The 19,168-nt window shown below is 44.4% G+C and overlaps 2 protein-coding genes across 2 annotated transcripts; both read left to right on the top strand.

Moving 5' to 3' along the window:
• The first annotated feature begins 128 nt into the window (after window positions 1-128).
• Window positions 129-13,884, top strand: tmc2a (transmembrane channel-like 2a). Its single transcript, XM_061079866.1, has 19 exons — window positions 129-165; window positions 733-766; window positions 878-1,309; window positions 1,490-1,642; window positions 2,546-2,636; window positions 2,731-2,812; window positions 2,899-3,005; window positions 3,234-3,332; window positions 3,609-3,751; window positions 4,917-5,064; window positions 5,187-5,375; window positions 5,494-5,673; window positions 7,155-7,313; window positions 7,466-7,594; window positions 7,838-7,905; window positions 8,475-8,840; window positions 13,082-13,160; window positions 13,434-13,596; window positions 13,670-13,884. Exons 1-19 carry the CDS (start codon window positions 129-131, stop codon window positions 13,882-13,884), a joined length of 2,874 nt encoding a protein of 957 aa, XP_060935849.1.
• Window positions 13,885-15,063: 1,179 nt separating this feature from the next.
• Window positions 15,064-19,012, top strand: LOC133010747 (annexin A1-like). Its single transcript, XM_061078378.1, has 11 exons — window positions 15,064-15,132; window positions 15,656-15,761; window positions 15,980-16,074; window positions 16,505-16,618; window positions 17,046-17,136; window positions 17,375-17,511; window positions 17,667-17,760; window positions 18,397-18,492; window positions 18,610-18,668; window positions 18,752-18,874; window positions 18,956-19,012. Exons 1-11 carry the CDS (start codon window positions 15,064-15,066, stop codon window positions 19,010-19,012), a joined length of 1,041 nt encoding a protein of 346 aa, XP_060934361.1.
• The last annotated feature ends 156 nt before the right edge of the window (window positions 19,013-19,168 follow it).

The following is a 19,168-nucleotide window of genomic DNA, read 5'->3' as shown; positions in this document are numbered from 1 at the left end:
GACGCTGGCGAGCGGCCGAGCCAGAGGGAGACGGAGTAGCTGAGCCAGAGGAGAACCAGAGGAGAACCAGAGGAAGACGGATCCAGCTCTGCAGAGGACACAGGCTCTTTTATCATCCTCTCAACATCATGCCCAGGAAAAGTGAGGTGGTTCAAATGGACGACGGTGAGTTCAACATCAAAAGTTTTGTTTATTTTGTGTTAGAACTTATTTATATGAATTAAATTTCATTTGTTTTGGAAAAATTGACATTTTATGATGCGATATTTTCTATCATTCAACTTTAAGATACTTATTATACTTTTCAAATGATGTAACTGAGCCCTGAGGCCACGGTTTACGTTTTCGATGTCTTTTGGCTCATTTCCACCAGCAGGCGCTAAATGGAGGATTGAATTCTGTGAAGCCTTTGTCACAGGTTCCGTCTACTGTTGAGTTCGTGAAACTCAAGTTGGATAATTTGTTATCAATGCAGCTGGAAGTTTTCTGTCCTACGAAGACACTTTGAGTATTTTTGAGACCTGAAAAAACTGTTTTCGGAAATCCACTTAAAAACCCTCAGGGTGATATTAGTCCGATAGTAAAAACCTGATTATTACCTCCACTGAGAATGTAAATGTTTTCATCTCTGTCCAATTAGTTAATTGGAAAGATGTGATATGGGTCAAAACAGAAACCATGTAAACATTCAGATTCTGTTCAGTGTTTGATTTTGTTGTTTTGTTCCTGCAGTCGGGATCGAGGTCGATAGTGACAGTGACGGTGAGTGGAGCAATCATGAAAACATTTTTACGATCCTGACTTAAGTCTTCGGATTACAATGTGAAGCTTTGTGTGTTTGATTTTGTGTCGGAGCAGATGGCGCCCCCCAGAGGAGAGGGAACAGAAGGCCGGCGGCTGGAAGAGGAGGTGCAAAGGGAAGAGGCCGAGGCCGGGGCAAGAAACCAGCCAGCGAGGACGAAGAAGACGAGGAGGAAGATGAAGCTCCCCGGGGACGCAGAGGTGCAAACAAGAAGAAGCCGGCAAAGAAACGTGGCGGGAAAGACGACGATGATGAAGACGAGAGCGAAGACGAAGCTCCCAAGAGAAAACGAGGAGGAGCAGCAGCCAATAAGAGAAGAGGAGGCAAAGCTCAGGACAGTGATGAGGAGGATAGTGATGATGGGAAAGGAAAGAAGGGAAAGAAGGGAGGAGGGAGGAAAGGAGGGAAGGAGGAGGAGAGTAAGGGTAAGAAAGGGGACGCCAAAGGGAAGGACAAGGGGAAGGACAAGGGGAAAGACAAGGAGGACGACAAGAAGAAGAAGAAGAAGAAAAAGGATGACAGGTAGGAAAATTACCTCTTAGAAGATTTCTCTTTCAATCAGTTCAGTTTAATCAACAATGTATTATCACTAATAATCATTTAACATATGAATCCTCCCAGAGAAACATCTTAACCTCCTCCTCCTAAGCTTCTCCCTCCATCCACCCTCCATCTCTCCTCCTCCAGTTCATCCGACTCCGGCTCCGACTCCGACGAGGAGGAGTCCATGTCCGAGGGCGAGATGGACCGCCTGAAGGAGGAGGTGGAGGAGAAGAAGAAACTGATCGCCACCATCAGGAACAAGCCGTGGAGGATGAAGCGGCGCCTGACGCACCTCAGGTAATCTGCTGCTCTGAATTTTACATGAGGAAGATGTGACGCAGCTTCTTCTCTGGACTTCACGTGGGAAACGTCCAAGTCACAACTTCTCATCAGAGCCCGAGTGATGTGGACGTTTGAGGGTCGATGCCGATACTAAAGAGAATCAAATATATATATCAGCCCAGTTTCAGTTCAAACTTCAATTGAAATCAAATTGAATAAAGGGAAAACACAACCAAATATATAGAAGTTGATCTAATAAATGTTTCTACATAGCATTCAACCCCTTATTGCCTGAATTAATTTCCAATATACAAAAAAAAATATTATTTGTGTTTTTGGCTGTCATACAGATGCTAAATTAAGTGGAGATTGTTGATTTCAATATAGCATATACAATAGATATAAAATTTAGGTATGAGGCAAATTAGCAACATTAGGCATAATGGGGCATAACCGTAATTTAACAAATTTTCCAGTCTCTGGTATATAGATTATTATATTGATGCTGCTTTTGCTTGAAATTGAATAACAACATATGTTTCTGTACAATCATTGCTGTTCCATCATCACAGTATTTCAAATACAGCTTAATATCTCAAAATAACTTTGCTGAACAGTACCAAGGGGCTAGTGTGTATTTTCCACTCCGACCACTAGATGGCAGCAGAGTACTTCCAATACCTTCATGGTATGTGTAGTATTTGCACCATCAGGCATTAGTGCGATAAAAAGACAGGAATGGGGTTTGAGGCAAATTCGCGACATTCATCTACAAGGGGTTAAACATAGAGGCACATCGTTTCTGCATTATTTATTCCGTAAAAATGTAAAAACATGAACACAGATACTGATATGTCTCGTATCAGTCGACCTCTGTGAATGGAGAAGTAAAAGAAATGAGAGTTTGTCTCTTCACAGGGAGGCTCAACAGTTTGTGGATAAGTTTGAAGGCGCTCTGGGGAAAGGAAAAGGGAGGAAGTGGTACGCCTACAAAGTGATGATGACAAAGGTGAAGAAGAAGCTTTTCTCTCCCTTTTTCTCTTGCGTTTGTTTCTGTCTTCGTTTGTTCAAATTTCTCATCTTTCTTGTCTTTTAAATCTCAGAAATGGATCAAGTTTCAAAGGGATTTTGAGAATTTCCGCACGGCCTGTATCCCCTGGGAGAGGAAGATCAAAGACGTGGAAAGTAAGAGCAGCAGATTGTTAAGCAGAGGGACAGGGACAGCTTGGGGACGCACGCTGAGTCCAAACCTGTCCTCTCCATGTCCTCAGGTCACTTCGGGTCCTCGGTGGCGTCTTACTTCATCTTCCTGCGCTGGATGTACGGCATGAACCTCGTCCTGTTCGGCTTCACCTTCGGCCTGGTGGTCATCCCCGAGGTGAAGTGACCAGCTTCTAAAAACTGGCTCAAAATCTTTTATAAAAAAAGTGATTAAGAAGCTAATGTTCAATATGAATATAGGGAAATATAAAAACAGGAGCATTATAAATGAAAATAAATATAAAAAATATGATGTAAACGAAATGCAGACAGTTATAACAGGATTGTAAATAGAAGAAGTTGAAATAACTAATAACTTTACATGTTTATATATTTTCATTTGCAGGTTCTGATGGGACTTCCCTATGGTTCGATTCCCAGGAAGACCGTCCCCACAGTAGACCAGCCCACCGCTCAGGACTACGCTGTCCTCACAGACTTCAATGTGGGTTTGATAAATGTTGAAGATGACGAAGATCAATTTTTTTCCCCTCGTTTAGCAATTAAGACGAATATGGAATCCTTTCATATTCGAAACATCTGTGCAACAGAAGCTTTCTGCCTATCGACCATTTTTATGAGATTTAACGTACTTTGCACTTTTTATTTACTCAGATTGATCAAAATCCTTTTCTATAAACCTCCTCACTAACATGGCAGCGAATCCACGTTACACAATCCAACCCTGATGAGAAAGAAACACAATCCGTTCTTTTCTCAGGGCTACTGCAAATACTCGGTCATGTTTTACGGCTTTTACAACGACCAGAGGACCATCGGCCTGTTGAAGTTCCGGCTGCCTCTGTCCTACCTCATGGTCGGGATCGGCAGCTTCGGCTACAGCCTGATGGTCGTGATCCGCACGTGAGTCTGCAAAAGAAACTTAAACTCAAAACTCAAACTGCCTCCTTCAACTTTCCCTGAGCAGTGTTCTTCATAATGTTATATACGTTTTCATCATTTTAATGCTTGTATTTTGCCATTCATTTGATTTGATTTCATAGATAGATAGATAGATAGATAGATAGATAGATAGATAGATAGATAGATAGATAGATAGATAGATATATAGATAGATAGATAGATAGATAGATAGATAGATAGATAGATAGATAGATAGATAGATAGATAGATAGATAGATAGATAGATAGATAGATAGATAGATAGATAGATAGATAGATAGATAGATAGATAGATAGATAGATAGATAGATAGATAGATAGATAGATAGATAGATAGATAGATAGATAGATAGATAGATAGATAGATAGATAGATAGATAGATAGATAGATAGATAGATAGATAGATAGATAGATAGATAGATAGATAGATAGATAGATAGATAGATAGATAGATAGATAGATAGATAGATAGATAGATAGATAGATTACTTTATTCATCCCCGAAGGGAAATTAAGTCGTCATAGCAGCCGGTATATTTGAATACAATAAAATACAATACAATAGAATAAAATAAAAAATATTGAGGTAGAAAGAATAAAAACAGAAGCACAAGATAAATAGGTAGATAAGGTGCAGTGGCAAGATGATGGTAATAGTACTGATGATATGATGGTAATGTTATTGTTAGACAGTATATAAGAATAGTACAGTATATATAGTATATAATATAACATAATATATATTTATATATGATAGTAATTATACCAATATAATAGCAGTATATAGTAATAATGGCAGCAACAGTATATATAATAATAATAGTAAATATAATAATAATAATAATAACCTGTACACATGTATAAATATGTGTATATAGACTTATATATAAAAAGAATATACAAAGAGTATGATATAATATGATATGATATATAGTAGAGGTATAAATATAATAGATAATATAATATACTATGAGTGTAAGAATATGTAGACAGAGGAGACATGCAGTTCCTTGAATGTGACAACACAGGATTAAAAGAACTTAAAGTTATAGGTTGTTGATGTGTGTTTGGATCTCTGTCCGTCCACGTTTCCATATGTGGACGTTATGTATATTTATTTTCCAGAATGGCGAAGAACGCTGACGTCGGGGGGGGCGACGGGGAGGAAGGAGAGTTCACATTTGCCTGGAAGATGTTCACCAGCTGGGATTACCTCATCGGCAACTCAGAGACCGCCGACAACAAGTACGCCTCCATCACCACCAGCTTCAAGGTAACCACGGCAACCGGTTGACTACTCACACATATATGCAACAATTCACTTGGACTTTATTTTCTGAAGTTCCCTGCAGTGACAGATTTAAATCCTCCCTGTTCCCGTTCTGCCAAGAACAGGAGTCGATCGTGGACGAGCAGGAGAACCAGAAGGACGAGAACATTCACCTGCGGAGGTTCCTCAGGGTCATGGCCAACTTCTTCGTCCTCTGCAGCCTCGCCGGCAGCGGCTACCTCATCTTCTTCGTGGTGAAGCGGTCTCAGGAGTTCGCTAACAGGACCGACCTCAGCTGGTACGAGAAGAACGAGGTAATGACGGCGACAGGGGAAACTACCGATGATGACAAAGGAATGATCTTGTAGTTATTAGCTGCTGCTGCTACATCGTGTTTTCATTATTTGACATGTGTTCCTGTCCTTGGTCCAGTTGGAGCTCATCATGTCTCTGCTGGGTCTGGTGTGTCCTCCTCTGTTTGAGACCATCGCGGAGCTGGAGGACTACCACCCTCGGATCGCCCTCAAGTGGCAGCTGGGACGCATCTTCGCCCTCTTCCTGGGAAACCTCTACACCTTCCTGTTCGCTCTGTTCGACGACGTCAACAACAAGGTCTGATTCCCATAGATTTAAATATAAAGACTAGATGTCTCGTCTGCGTTGCCGGCCAACGGAGACGAACGTCCGCACATGGCGGCCATCTTGCTAGGGGGCAGCTCGCTCATCCATAACACTGTGTTGGTAGTGGTAAATAACCATAACTTACTCAATTTTCAACCGATTTTTAAATGGTTTGGTTTGTTATTCATAAGTATGCAGTGTCATAACTACATCTCTGACGGTTATAACAAACCAGATCGTTTAAAAATTGGTTGAAAATTGAGCAAGTTATGGTTATTTACATCTACTACAACACTGTTTTGGGGAGCGAGATGCCCCCTAGCAAAATGGCCGCCATGTGCGGACGTTCCGGCTCCGTCGAACGAGACATCTAGTCTTTATATATAAATCTATGCTGATTCCATCTGTGTGAGATCAAATCACCGTGAAGCTCCTCGGACAGTAGTGTTGATTGCATCGGCTGTTTGGTGGAGTTGAAGCGTGATATTAAATCCAAACACTGGACATTTTGTCTTGTCGCTTGCCGTTTGTCAGATTCCTTAAATTCGCTCTGGATGTTCTCAGGAGATCCTCCCACGGATGATTCTCAATAGGGTTGCAAAATTCCGGGAATATTCAAAGTTGGAAACTTTCCATGGGAATTAACGGGAATTAACGGGAATATTCGGGAATTAATGGGAAATGTTGTGGGTAATTTATACTAACTGTATTTACCTTGTCATATACAGACATAAATATAAACATTTTGTTGTGTCATAGGCTGATTTGAGCCCTGAGGAAACTTTGGGCACTTGACTATATGCTTCTGCATCGTTGTGGCATTCTTAACATAGGTCTTTGCACAGTATTTGCAAATGTACACAGCCTTTCCTTCTACACTGGATGAGGTGAAATGTCTCCACACATGAGAGAGTGCACTTGGCATTGTTCTGTAGAATTAGATGAGAAAAAAGTTTGTAAAAAAACACTAATGCAAAGCCAGAGATATAAATAGTTAGCCAAACAATTGGAATCGTCTGTAAAAATATTTTACAATTGATGGATAAATTAATGGAAATAGGCTAGATGAACAGATGAACAATCCTCAATCAGCATGCTAATATGTTTTCCCCAGTAATATCATGGAAACTTACCTGACTAGTCCTGCACACTACAGCAGGCCTCAATAGCCCTGCTGTAGAGTGAAGGATGCTGGGAGTTATCTGTGCATGTGATGGAAGAATGCACAGTGGAGGCTTGAAACTCAACGTTCCATACATCTTTAAAATAAAGTTTTGAATGATGTTTTTATTGCTCAGCGTTTAAGTTGCGTATTTATTTTTTTTCCAAATTCCCCAAATTCCCGAGCAAAACTTCCCATGCAAATTTACTGGAAACTTTCCGCCCCTTTGCAACCCTACTTCTCAATATATAAGTTAACTTTTAATATTCGCTTCCAAATGAGCTGTTTGTTCTTCTACATTCCTCTGCAGCTGGCACAGGAGGACTCCATCAGGAACGCCTCCCTCTGGGCCATGAAGGAATACTACGCCAACATGACCCTTCTGATCAACGACTCCTCGATCACTCCTCCTCCCATGGATCCGGGCGATGTCATCCGAGGACCCTGCTGGGAAACCGCCGTCGGCATTGTAATGAAAATAAAAAGTCTCGAGGATAAAACAGAAGTTGAATTGCTGATTGTAAAAACAGAAATCCCTGTTACAGTTAGTGACAGACTTGTTATTAAAGTTGATTTAGGATTGAATCCATCACTCATCTCTCTGCTGTGGGTGAACTCCAGGAGTTTGTGAAGCTCACGGTGTCGGACATCCAGGTGACCTACCTGACCATTCTGATCGGAGACTTCGCCAGAGCCGTCATCGTCCGCTTCCTGAACTACTGCTGGTGCTGGGACCTGGAGGCGGGATTTGTGAGTTTCTTAAATTAAAGCCAACGGAGAAAATGTCTTTTATTTTCAATCTTATCTTTAGTTTTCTCTTCCCTTTCCCCCTTGTTTTTAATATAGTACAGTTTGCATTTAAGGATACAATCACTAAACACTGCCTCCTACAGGGACAGGTTACTTAACTGTTATAATATTAATAATATATAAATGCAAAACCATATCTTTGTTGTTCGTAAAGTTTTATTTAATTCACTGTCTCTCTTTCAGCCGTCGTATGGAGAGTTCGACATCAGTGGAAATGTTCTCGGATTAGTTTTCAACCAAGGGATGATCTGGTACAAACTTAACTTCATATAACCAACAAGCTCACAGTGTGATCGGGGGTCCAGTGTGTGTGTGTGTGTGTGTGTGTGTGTGTGTGTGTGTGTGTGTGTGTGTGTGTGTGTGTGTGTGTGTGTGTGTGTGTGTGTGTGTGTGTGTGTGTGTGTGTGTGTGTCAGTGTGAGTCGACATGTATGGGTGTGTGTTGCTGCCTGTATCTGGTATCCCTGAGTGAATAGATGATATCCAGTGAAGGACTCCGGTTGCCTCGGAGCCTCTCTGCATTATGAACAGCATTTTGAGTATCACCAATTATATGTAACATGAAGTTGTGTTACATAATTCCACCTTCAACTTGTTATGTGTGTTATGAATATTTAAAAACCTACATGACACACAAGAGGAAAGACAAAACGGACAAATCGTCACATTTCTCCTTTAACTAATCACTAGATTATTAGATTAGCAGTTTTACACTCACTTTTTACAGTGTTCCAGCATATTGTCTTCATTCATCTGAATTCAACAAAAGTAAAGTTTGAGTATCTGAAGACTTGTGTCACAACTTATGTCCCTGCTTTCAGGATGGGGGCGTTCTACGCTCCCGGGCTGGTCGGCATCAACGTGCTCCGCCTCCTCAGCTCCATGTACTACCAGTGCTGGGCCGTCATGGCGACCAACGTGCCCCACGAGAGGGTCTTCAAGGCGTCCAAGTCCAACAACTTCTACATGGGTCTGCTGCTCCTCATCCTCTTCCTCAGTCTGCTGCCGGTGGTCTACACCATCATGACCCTGCCGCCCTCCTTCGACTGCGGACCCTTCAGCGGGAAGCCCAAGATGTTCGATGTGATCATGGAGACCATCGACCTGGACCTGCCCGCCTTCCTGGGGACGCTGTTCAGCTACGCAGCCAACCCGGGCCTCATCATCCCAGCTGTGCTCCTCATGGTGTGAGTGTGGAAGAGACGCACACACACAGACACACACACACACACACACAACATAGACTGTAAATGAAGATGGACAACACGATTAAAACTACTTCAAATGAAAGTAAGTCCATGTCCCATCTGCCGACATGGAGGAGGCAGGACTTAGATCTTGATAGTTTTGCTTCTCTTTTACATGTGTACATGTTATAATTACTATTATTATATCACTATTACTATTATTATTATATATACTGTTGCTGCCATTATTACTATATAGTGCTTTTATATTGGTATAATTACTATCATATATAAATATATATTATGTTACATTATATACTATATATACTGTACTATTCTTATATACTGTCTAACAATAACCTTACCTCTCCTGGAACCGTCACCTTATCGTGGTGGAGAGGTTTGCGTGTCCCTGTGAACCTGAGGGCTGTGTTGTCTGGAGCCTTGTGCTCCTGGTAGGGTCTCTCATGGCAGAGTGGTCTCAGGTGAGGGGCCAGACTAAGAATGGTTCAAAAACCCTCAATGAATATCGATACAAGAGGAGATGGGACCCAGCCCGGAGGAAGCCCAGGGCCCCCGTCTGGAGCTAGGCCCAGACGGAGGGCTCGATGGCGAGCGCCTGGTGGCCGGGTTTGCCACGGAGCCCGGTCGGGCACAGCCCGAACAAACTACGTGGCACCCCCCCTCTCTTCATCTCATGGGCCCACCACCTGTGGGAAGACCCGTTGGGGTCGGGTGCGCAGCCACATGGGTGGCAGCGAAGGTCAGGGGTCTCGACGGACCAGACCCGGGCGGCAGAAGCTGGCTCTGGGGACGTGGAACGTCACCTCGCTGTGGGGAAAGGAACCGGAGCTTGTGAGGGAGGTGGAGCGCTACCAGTTAGATCTGGTGGGGCTTACCTCCACGCACAGTCTCGGCTCTGGTACCGTACTCCTGGATAAGGGTTGGACTCTATTCTTCTCCGGAGTTGCCAAGGGCGTGAGGCGCTGGGCAGGTGTGGGGATACTCATAAATCCCCGGCTGAGCGCCGCGGTGTTGGAGTTTACCCCGGTAGACGAGAGGGTCGCCTCCCTGCGCCTAAGGGTTGTAGGGGGGAAAACTCTGACTGTTGTTTGTGCGTATGCACCAAACAGCAGCTCAGAGTACTCGGCCTTCTTGGAGACCCTGAATGGAGTCCTGCATGGGGCTCCAGTAGGGGACTCCGTAGTTCTGCTGGGTGACTTCAACGCCCACGTGGGCAACGATGGAGATACCTGGAGAGGCGTGGTGGGGAGGAACGGCCTCCCTGATCTGAACCCGAGCGGTCGTTTGTTATTGGACTTCTGTGCTAGTCATGGATTATCCATAACAAACACCATGTTCGAACATAAGGGTGCTCATAAGTGTACCTGGTACCAGAGTACCCTAGGCCGAAGATCAATGATCGATTTTGTGATCGTGTCATCTGATCTGAGGCCGCATGTTTTGGACACTCGGGTAAAGAGAGGGGCGGAATTGTCAACCGACCACCATCTGGTTGTGAGTTGGATCAGGGAATGGGGGAAATTTCCGGATAGACCTGGTAAGCCCAAACGAGTAGTGCGGGTGAACTGGGAACGTCTGGAGGAGGCCCCCGTCCTAGGTATCTTCAACTCACACCTTCGGCGGAGTTTTTCTGGCATTCCTGTGGAGGTTGGGGACATTGAGCCGGAGTGGGCGGTGTTCAAAGCCTCCATTGCTGAAGCTGCGGCGGCTAGCTGTGGCCTCAGGGTCTTAGGTTCCTCAAGGGGCGGTAACCCTCGGACACCGTGGTGGACACCGGTGGTCAGGGAAGCCGTCCGATTGAAGAAGGAGGCCTTCCGGGATATGATATCCTGGAGGACTCCTGACTCGGTTGCAGGGTACCGACAGGCCCGAAGGGCTGCAGCTGCTGCCGTGTTGGAGGCTAAGCAGCGGGTGTGGGAGAAGTTCGGAGAGGTCATGGAGAAGGACTTTCGGTCGGCACCAAAGTGTTTCTGGAAGACTATCCGGCACCTCAGGAGGGGGAAACGGGGAACCATCCAAGCTGTGTACAGTAAGGATGGGACTCTGTTGACCTCAACTGAGGAGGTCGTCGGACGTTGGAAGGAACACTTTGAGGAACTCCTGAATCCGAATAACACGCCCTCTATGTTGGAGGCAGAGCTCGAGGTTTCCCTGATGGAGGTCACTGAGGTAGTCAAACATCTCCGCAGTGGCAAAGCCCCAGGGATTGATGAGATCCAGCCAGAAATGCTAAAGGCTCTGGGTGTTGAGGGGCTGTCATGGTTGACACGCCTATTCAACATCGCGTGGGAGTCGGGTACAGTGCCAAAGGAGTGGCAAACCGGGGTGGTGGTTCCCCTGTTCAAAAAGGGGGACCAGAGAGTGTGTACCAATTATCGGGGTATCACACTTCTCAGCCTCCCTGGTAAAGTCTACTCCAAGGTGCTGGAAAGGAGGGTTCGGCCGATCGTCGAACCTCAGATTGAAGAGGAACAATGCGGTTTTCACCCCGGACGTGGAACTACGGACCAGCTCTTCACTCTCGCAAGGATCCTGGAGGGGGCCTGGGAGTATGCCCATCCGGTCCACTTGTGTTTTGTGGATCTGGAGAAGGCGTATGACCGGGTCCCCCGGGAGAAACTGTGGGAGGTGCTGCAGGAGTATGGGGTAAGGGGGTCTCTCCTCAGGGCCATCCAATCCCTGTACTCCCAAAGCGAGAGCTGTGTTCGGGTCCTCGGCAGCCAGTCAGTTTCGTTCTCAGTCGGTGCTGGTCTCCGCCAGGGCTGCGCCTTGTCACCAATCCTGTTTGTGATATACATGGACAGGATATCGAGGCGTAGTCGTGGTGGGGAGGGGTTGCAGTTCGGTGGTCTGAGGATCTCGTCACTGCTTTTTGCGGATGATGTGGTCCTCATTGGATCATCGGCTTGTGACCTTCAGTACTCACTGGATCGGCTGGCGGCCGAGTGTGAAGCGGCTGGGATGAGGATCAGCACCGCTAAATCTGAGGCCATGACTCTTAGCAGGAAACCGATGGATTGCTTACTCCGGGTAGGAAATGAGTCCTTAGCCCAAGTGAAGGAGTTCAAGTACCTCGGGGTCTTGTTCGCGAGTGAGGGTACTATGGAGCGTGAGATTGGCCGGAGAATCGGAGCAGCGGGGGCGGTATTGCGTTCGCTTTACCGCACCGTTGTAACGAAAAGAGAGCTGAGCCGCAAGGCAAAGCTCTCGATCTACCGGTCGATCTTCGTTCCTATCCTCACCTATGGTCATGAGGGCTGGGTGATGACCGAAAGGACGAGATCGCGGGTACAAGCGGCCGAGATGAGTTTTCTCAGAAGGGTGGCTGGCGTCTCCCTTAGAGATAGGGTGAGAAGCTCAGTCATCCGTGAGGGACTCGGATTAGAGCCGCTGCTCCTTTACTTAGAAAGGAGTCAGCTGAGGTGGTTCGGGCATCTGGTAAGGATGCCCACTGGGCGCCTCCCTTGGGAGGTGTTTCAGGCACGTCCAGTGGGGAGGAGACCTCGGGGAAGACCCAGGACTAGGTGGAGAGATTATATCTCAACACTGGCCTGGGAACGCCTCGGGATCCCCCCGTCAGAGCTGGTCAATGTGGCCCGGGAAAGGGAAGTCTGGGGCCCCCTGCTTGAGCTGCTCCCCCCGCGACCCGACCCCGGATAAGCGGATGATGATGAGATGAGAGAGATGAGACAATAACCTTACCATCATATCATCAGTACTATTACCATCATCTTGCCACTGCACCTTATCTACCTGTTTTATTTTATTTTATCTTGTGCTTCTTTTTTTTATTCTTTCTACCTCAATATTTTTTATTTTATTCTATTGTATTTTATTTTATTGTATTCAAATATACCGGCTGCTATGACAACTTAATTTCCCTTCGGGGATGAATAAAGTAATCTATCTATCTATCTATCTATCTATCTATCTATCTATCTATCTATCTATCTATCTATCTATCTATCTATCTATCTATCTATCTATCTATCTATCTATCTATCTATCTATCTATCTATCTATCTATCTATCTATCTATCTATCTATCTATCTATCTATCTATCTATCTATCTATCTATCTATCTATCTATCTATCTATCTATCTATCTATCTATCTATCTATCTATCTATCTATCTATCTATCTATCTATCTATCTATCTATCTATCTATCTATCTTTTGGGAGCTGTGATGAATCGTCTCATCTCTCCCTCACAGACTGGCCATCTACTACCTGAACTCTGTGTCTGAGGCCTACATGAACTCCAACATGGAGCTGAAGAAGAAGATGCAGATGGTAAACACACAATGTTGACACATGGAGAGGAGACTTTGTGTTTGTGTGTCCAGAGAATATGGAATCACATCGATGAACCAGAATTACTACATCATATATGAGTTCTTGGTACATCCCTAGATGAAAATAGTCCCAATCACTCAGGCCTGGCTTGTTGGATTTGATAAAAATAACAAAGATATAGACCATCACCCGTCCCTCAGTATATATTTAACATCTTTATCTTCCTCTTCTCCTCGTCTCCCTCCCTCTCTCTCTCTTTTCTCCCTCCAGGCTCGGGACGAGGAGAAGAACCGGAGGAACAACACCGACAGCACCAACCAGGTCATGAAAGACCTGGAGGACCTGCTGCCCAGCGGCTCCCTGGCCGCCCTGGCTCCTCCCCCACAGCCTGGTCAGAAACCTGAGACACAAAGTGAATCTGAAACGAATCCCAGTTTGTTCCCTCTGTGTTCAGAACCCTCACATGTTGTTCTGCGTCTGAACAGAAAACCCCCCGGAGCTGGAAGCAAGGCCGACCAAGATGAAGCCCGGGAGAGGAGTCAACCTGCAGAAGGACGTGACTCTGGCATCGCCCAACCCCAACGCCCAGAGGCCCGTGAGTCGGCCTCCGGGGCCCAGAGGAGGGGGGCCGGGTCCGGGGCCCAGAGGAGGGGGGCCGGGTCCGGGGCCCAGAGGAGGGGGTCCGGGCCGGGGCCGCGGCAGAGGGGCCCCCCCGAGATAACAAGCTGGAGAAAACCCACGGCTTCTGCAGGATGTGTTCACCCCAAAAACTATTTCTGTTTCAAGTTTCAGGAAAACAGCGTCAGGTCAACGTGTTCGAGGACGACGCCCCTTTGGTCTCATTTAACACCAAATATGTCTGTTTGATGGCCGGTAGAGACACAGTTTGTCTCATTTAGTTTTGTTTATGTTTGTTAACGTCCACGCTCACTAAACCAAAAGGAAAAGTTCAATCTCATCATATTTTCATCCTGTTCTCTTGTGGTGATTTGGCCTCATCATCTCACCGGTTTGTTCCTGTATTGAATGTAAACACAGTTTTTTTAACTTGTCTCTCACGTTGACTTTGTGATTTAAGATTCTGTCTTTGCAGTAAAGCTTTAAATCTTTTCATCCGTGTTTGTGTGTTTGTTGGTTTGTTTGAAAAAACTTCTGAACAGATTTACATGAAAGTTGGTTGACAGGGCGGAGCATGGAGTAGATTATTTAGGGATGGTGAAGAACAAAACGGTCTCAACCTGGTGACTCCCCACATTGAGCAACTCATGAGCAAAGAGAGAGAGATTCGAAAAAGTTGGTTCTTTCTAAATCCACAGCTCAAATCTTAACTTCCTCTCTTAAACTCACTCGTCTTCAGATGCACCTCATTCTGATATTTATAAGACATGTTCGACCAATAAAAAGCTTCATAAATCATTTTATTCCAAAAATAAAGTCGACAGTAAAGTGTTTAAAACTTAGCAGCCTAGGAGAAGAATGAGGAGCATCAGGCTCAGTCGTGCAAAACCAATAATGTGTCATGTTATGTCTATTTATGTGAGTTTACTTCACCACAGCTTTCATGAGCCAACCCATATCTCATCTGACACTGTTTCTGTGTTTCTGTGAGAATAACAAGTTGTTTGGCTACAGGGTGAATCACATGTCACCCAACCAGTCAGTTGTGTCCAAGCCTCCGACCGTCAACCTGCAGGAATGTTCTCCTCGGCTCGGAGGCAGACGATTGGCTGCTTCACGTCCGCAGGTGCAAGATAAACCTGCCTGAGAATCGACTGCCCAGAATTTGGGCGGAGACGCTGCAGAGCGAGTTGAGCAGTGATCTGTGAGGACAGGTCTCCAGCAGCAGGGTGAGGTCTACTTCATGATCTTTGGTTTTTAGAACCCTTCCATTTCAGTAAAGATGGCGGTCTTCAAGAAATTCTTCGAAGATATCATCAGTAAAAGACATCCTGACAATGACACCGTCACAGTGAGTATAATATCACCTGATATACTGTGTAATTCTGGTTTTAGATCCATTTCATTTTCTAATGATTCTCTTTAGTGCTTGAGTATTTGGATTTCTTATAGATTTAATAGTTTTGGATTGGCTGACAACTCCTCCTCCTCCCTTCTCCTCCATCTTTCTTGTCCCTGTCTCTGACTTAGATTAGATTAGATTAGATTCAACTTTATTGTCATTGCACAGTACAAGTACATATGCAACGAAATGCAGTTTAGCGTCTAGCCAGAAGTGCAAAAAAAGGCAGTAAAGTGCAGAGTATTGTGCATATTAGTGCAGAGTATTGTGCATATTAAAGTGAAAATGTAATAAATAGGATCTGTACAGTAGAAATATATATGGAATATAACAGTATTAACAGGAATTAACAGGAATTGAAAGATATAAGGACGATGAATACACTATGAGCAGGCTAATGAAACTTGTAAGAACATAGTTGACAGTTTCTAAATTCCTGATGGTTTGATTGTTTCTCTGCCTGTGGTTTCAGGTGAAGGGTAAACCCAAGCCTAAGTACTATGGGACCGTCACCCCCCATCCAAACTTCAGCGCCAGCAGCGACGCCTCCGTTCTGAACAGCGCCATCGAGAGTAAAGGTGGGTGTGTGTTTGTTTAATTCAAAAATCGGACCTATTTTCCTGTGTCTTCTTTTTATCCTGCGTTTTTTAATTAGACAAGACCTGTTTGGTGGCTTTTCAATAATGTGTTTTTAAAGTTCTGTTCTGTACTTTTATGCTTCTTTTATATCTGTAAATCAAACTGAATGTCCTCTGTGTGAGATAATGAACTAAACAAATACACGTGTCCGTTGCAGGAGTGGACGAGGACGTGATCATCGCCGTCCTGGTGAGAAGAAGCAACGAGCAGCGGCAGAAGATCAAGACCGTGTATGAAGCGTCCACTGAGAATGTGAGACACTTCATTTTATTATACTGAGACACAAGAAACAAACGAGAACTAAAACTCTGAAGACGCTGTGTCATGTGATTTGCATTTATAGATTTGCAACTCAAACATCATTAGGTCCACTGCGTTAGAATTAAAGCTGCAATTGCATTTCTTAATTTCTCACTTTCAAAAGTTCCATTATTCTCTCACAATTTGATTTTTATTTCAGTTTCAAGTATGACTGTATTGTTTTTGAGGGAAATTCTCCTATAAATCAAAATTGAACTTCATAAATAATAAAACTGTTACATATGCTCAACTCCAATTAGTTAGTTTGTTTGCTACGGACTGAATTGATCATTTTAAAGTTTCCCAGCTGAATCTTGGAGATAAACACTTTCACATTTAACTGATCAGTCGTTCCCTCGTGTTTTCATCTGTCGCGTTGCAGAAGCTGGAGAAAGATCTGAAGTCGGCTCTTCGCTCAGATCTGGAGGACGTCTCTCTGGCTCTGCTCATGACGCCGGCTCAGTTCGACGCCCACCTGATGAGGAAGGCCACAAAGGTAAAGATCAGGCGGCACCAGAATATTCCAAGATGTCTTTGAACTGAAGCGATTTCTTCTCTGATTTGGCAATCTGTATATCTGTCACCAGTCTTTCAGCAGTCTCCTATAACCGTCTAAATAGTTTTAGGATATGATTTTTCTTTTCTTTTTAGGATGTTGGTGCACATGTTGCCTGAAAACTAGACATTTAATATAAATCTAGTTTAAGGAGCTTTAATTAAAGGAACCTTCATATAAAACATTCAAAATCCATCGGGCACATTAACGGCTGATCTGTTTATTTCAACACTATTTATAGTTTATTTATTACTGTCACCACACAATATATTTGAATTCTTGTGTGAAACTTAAGGTCCTATAACAACAATTTTCTCCCTCAAACTGCTTTTTTAAAATCTCCTCTCCTCCTTCTGGTTTCCCTCAGGGCTTCGGGACCAGTGAGGACGTCCTGGTCGAGGTTCTGGCGACGAGGTCGAACGAGGAGATTCGAGAGCTCAAGGCGGTTTTTAAAGCAGGTTCGATGTTTGTTTCAGTGCAGTTTTCCCTGAAAGGTTTTCACATGTTATCTAACCTGTTGCTGACACTCAGACGTCAGTGTCTCCAGTGGGGCCAGTGCAATAAGAATGAATTCCCAGACTGTGCTGCTCTGTAATCACCTGGTTGTTATCACTGCAAACAGCCACTGTAGTCCTGTCATTATTTTCCTGCAGAGTTTGTTTTTTTGTTTGTGCTGAAACGCTTCTGTTTCCTCAGAGTACGGAGAGGAGCTGGAGGAGGTCATCAAGGACGAGACCAGCGGCGACTTCACCGAGGCTCTTCTGGCCATGTTGAAAGCAAACAAAGACGAGAGTAGTGAAATCAACAGGAAGCTGGCCGAGGAGGACGCAGAGGTGAAGTCATCTACTGACCCATGTTATTCTTTTGTTTCTGTGGTCAACAAATCCAGTGCCGTGCAAACCGTTGGCTTCCTGTTTACACCTGCACGTGCATGACCAGTGTATGTAAATGTTGAAGATGAATGAAGACTTTTGTTTTCTCTGTGCAGACTCTGTTTGAAGCCGGTGAAAACACCAAAGGAATCAACACGTCCACCTTCATCAACATCCTGACCTCCAGGAGCGGGCCGCAGCTCTCCAAGAGTAAGTGTCTGAAACCTGGGAACGCTTCAGCTGGTTTCACGCCTCAGAGGCTGACACATTTAAAAGAGAATACACACACACACACACACACACACACTAACACACATCTGGACAAACTGGTGGAACCACACTCCCTCATGTCTCAGGTGGAACACACCCAGCAGCGTAAGAGGAACTCAGAGCGCATGTCTACTGAGAAATGTTAAACTTTTTTAAATTCCTCCAGTGAGTCGATGGTTTGCTTATTTAAAGGAAAATTTAAATAATATTTCAACATGAATGAGGAAATACATTATATATAGATATTTATTGAATCATACTCACACATTTCACATGTCAAGCTGAGTAAGGCATAAAAGTATGAATCAAGACAATGAGCTGGATGTACAGAACACAGCTTCACAATATTCACATCTGTTTAGAGCTGTGGTTGTTGCTCTTCAACAATTTCAACAACAACCACCTTCTAACTGTAAATCTGTTGTTTGTCCTCTTTTGTATTTAAGACGTCTAAAAATCCTTTCAAATCAGCTAATGACTGTTTTTGAAACACTTGTTTGGAGACACCTCTGGTTTCTGTCTCACATCTGCAGCATTTACACCTAAACACATGTTGTTTGTGTGTTTACCCGTCAGCGTTCGAGGAGTACGCCTGCGTCAGTGACCTCACGCTCCCCAAGGCCTTGTTCCTGGAGCTGAAGGGAGACATCGAGGACTGTCTCGTGGACATCGGTAAGAAGGACTCCATTATGTGTCACTGGAGGACTCGAGCAGAGACTTCCCACTGCTCCACTGTGTCGTGTGTGTGTGATCGCTGCATGTTCTCATATTTGTGTTTCTGTCGTTCAGTGAAAATAGCCTGGAACACATCTGCGTTCTTCGCTGAGAAGCTCCACAAGGCCATGGACGTGCGTATGAACCCCTCATCATATGTCATGACCAACATACACGTGTAGTAAGCGTGTTCACGTGTTCTGCTCTGTCGTCTCAGGGCCACGGTACATGTGAGGACACGCTAATCCGGATTCTGGTCAGTCGCTCCGAGGTCGACCTGAAGAAGATCGTGGAGGAATACAGAGCCATGTTCGACGTCAGCCTTCAGGAGCACATACTGGTAGGAAGAGATATAATAACTAATGTAAAGAAATGTAATTTTCAGTTTGTTTGAGCTCACCACACTTTGTCTGTTTTACAGAATGACACAAAGGGACATTATCAGAAGGTTCTGCTGGGACTGTGTGGACCTCACTGACCTGGATCTGCTCTGGAGATCAGTCGTGTCCTCGGGAGAAGACAGAAACGTCCTAAGATGAATAAATATCATTGATAAATTTGTCTTTTTGAGCTGATCACAATAAACACAAATAAATATAACTGTCGTATGTTCTCTTTCTGACAAATAAAACAC

This window comes from Limanda limanda, chromosome 1, assembly GCF_963576545.1.
Source record: "Limanda limanda chromosome 1, fLimLim1.1, whole genome shotgun sequence".
In the NCBI taxonomy this organism is placed as follows: Eukaryota; Metazoa; Chordata; class Actinopteri; order Pleuronectiformes; family Pleuronectidae; genus Limanda; species Limanda limanda.
This window is presented reverse-complemented; position numbering and strand designations above follow the sequence as displayed.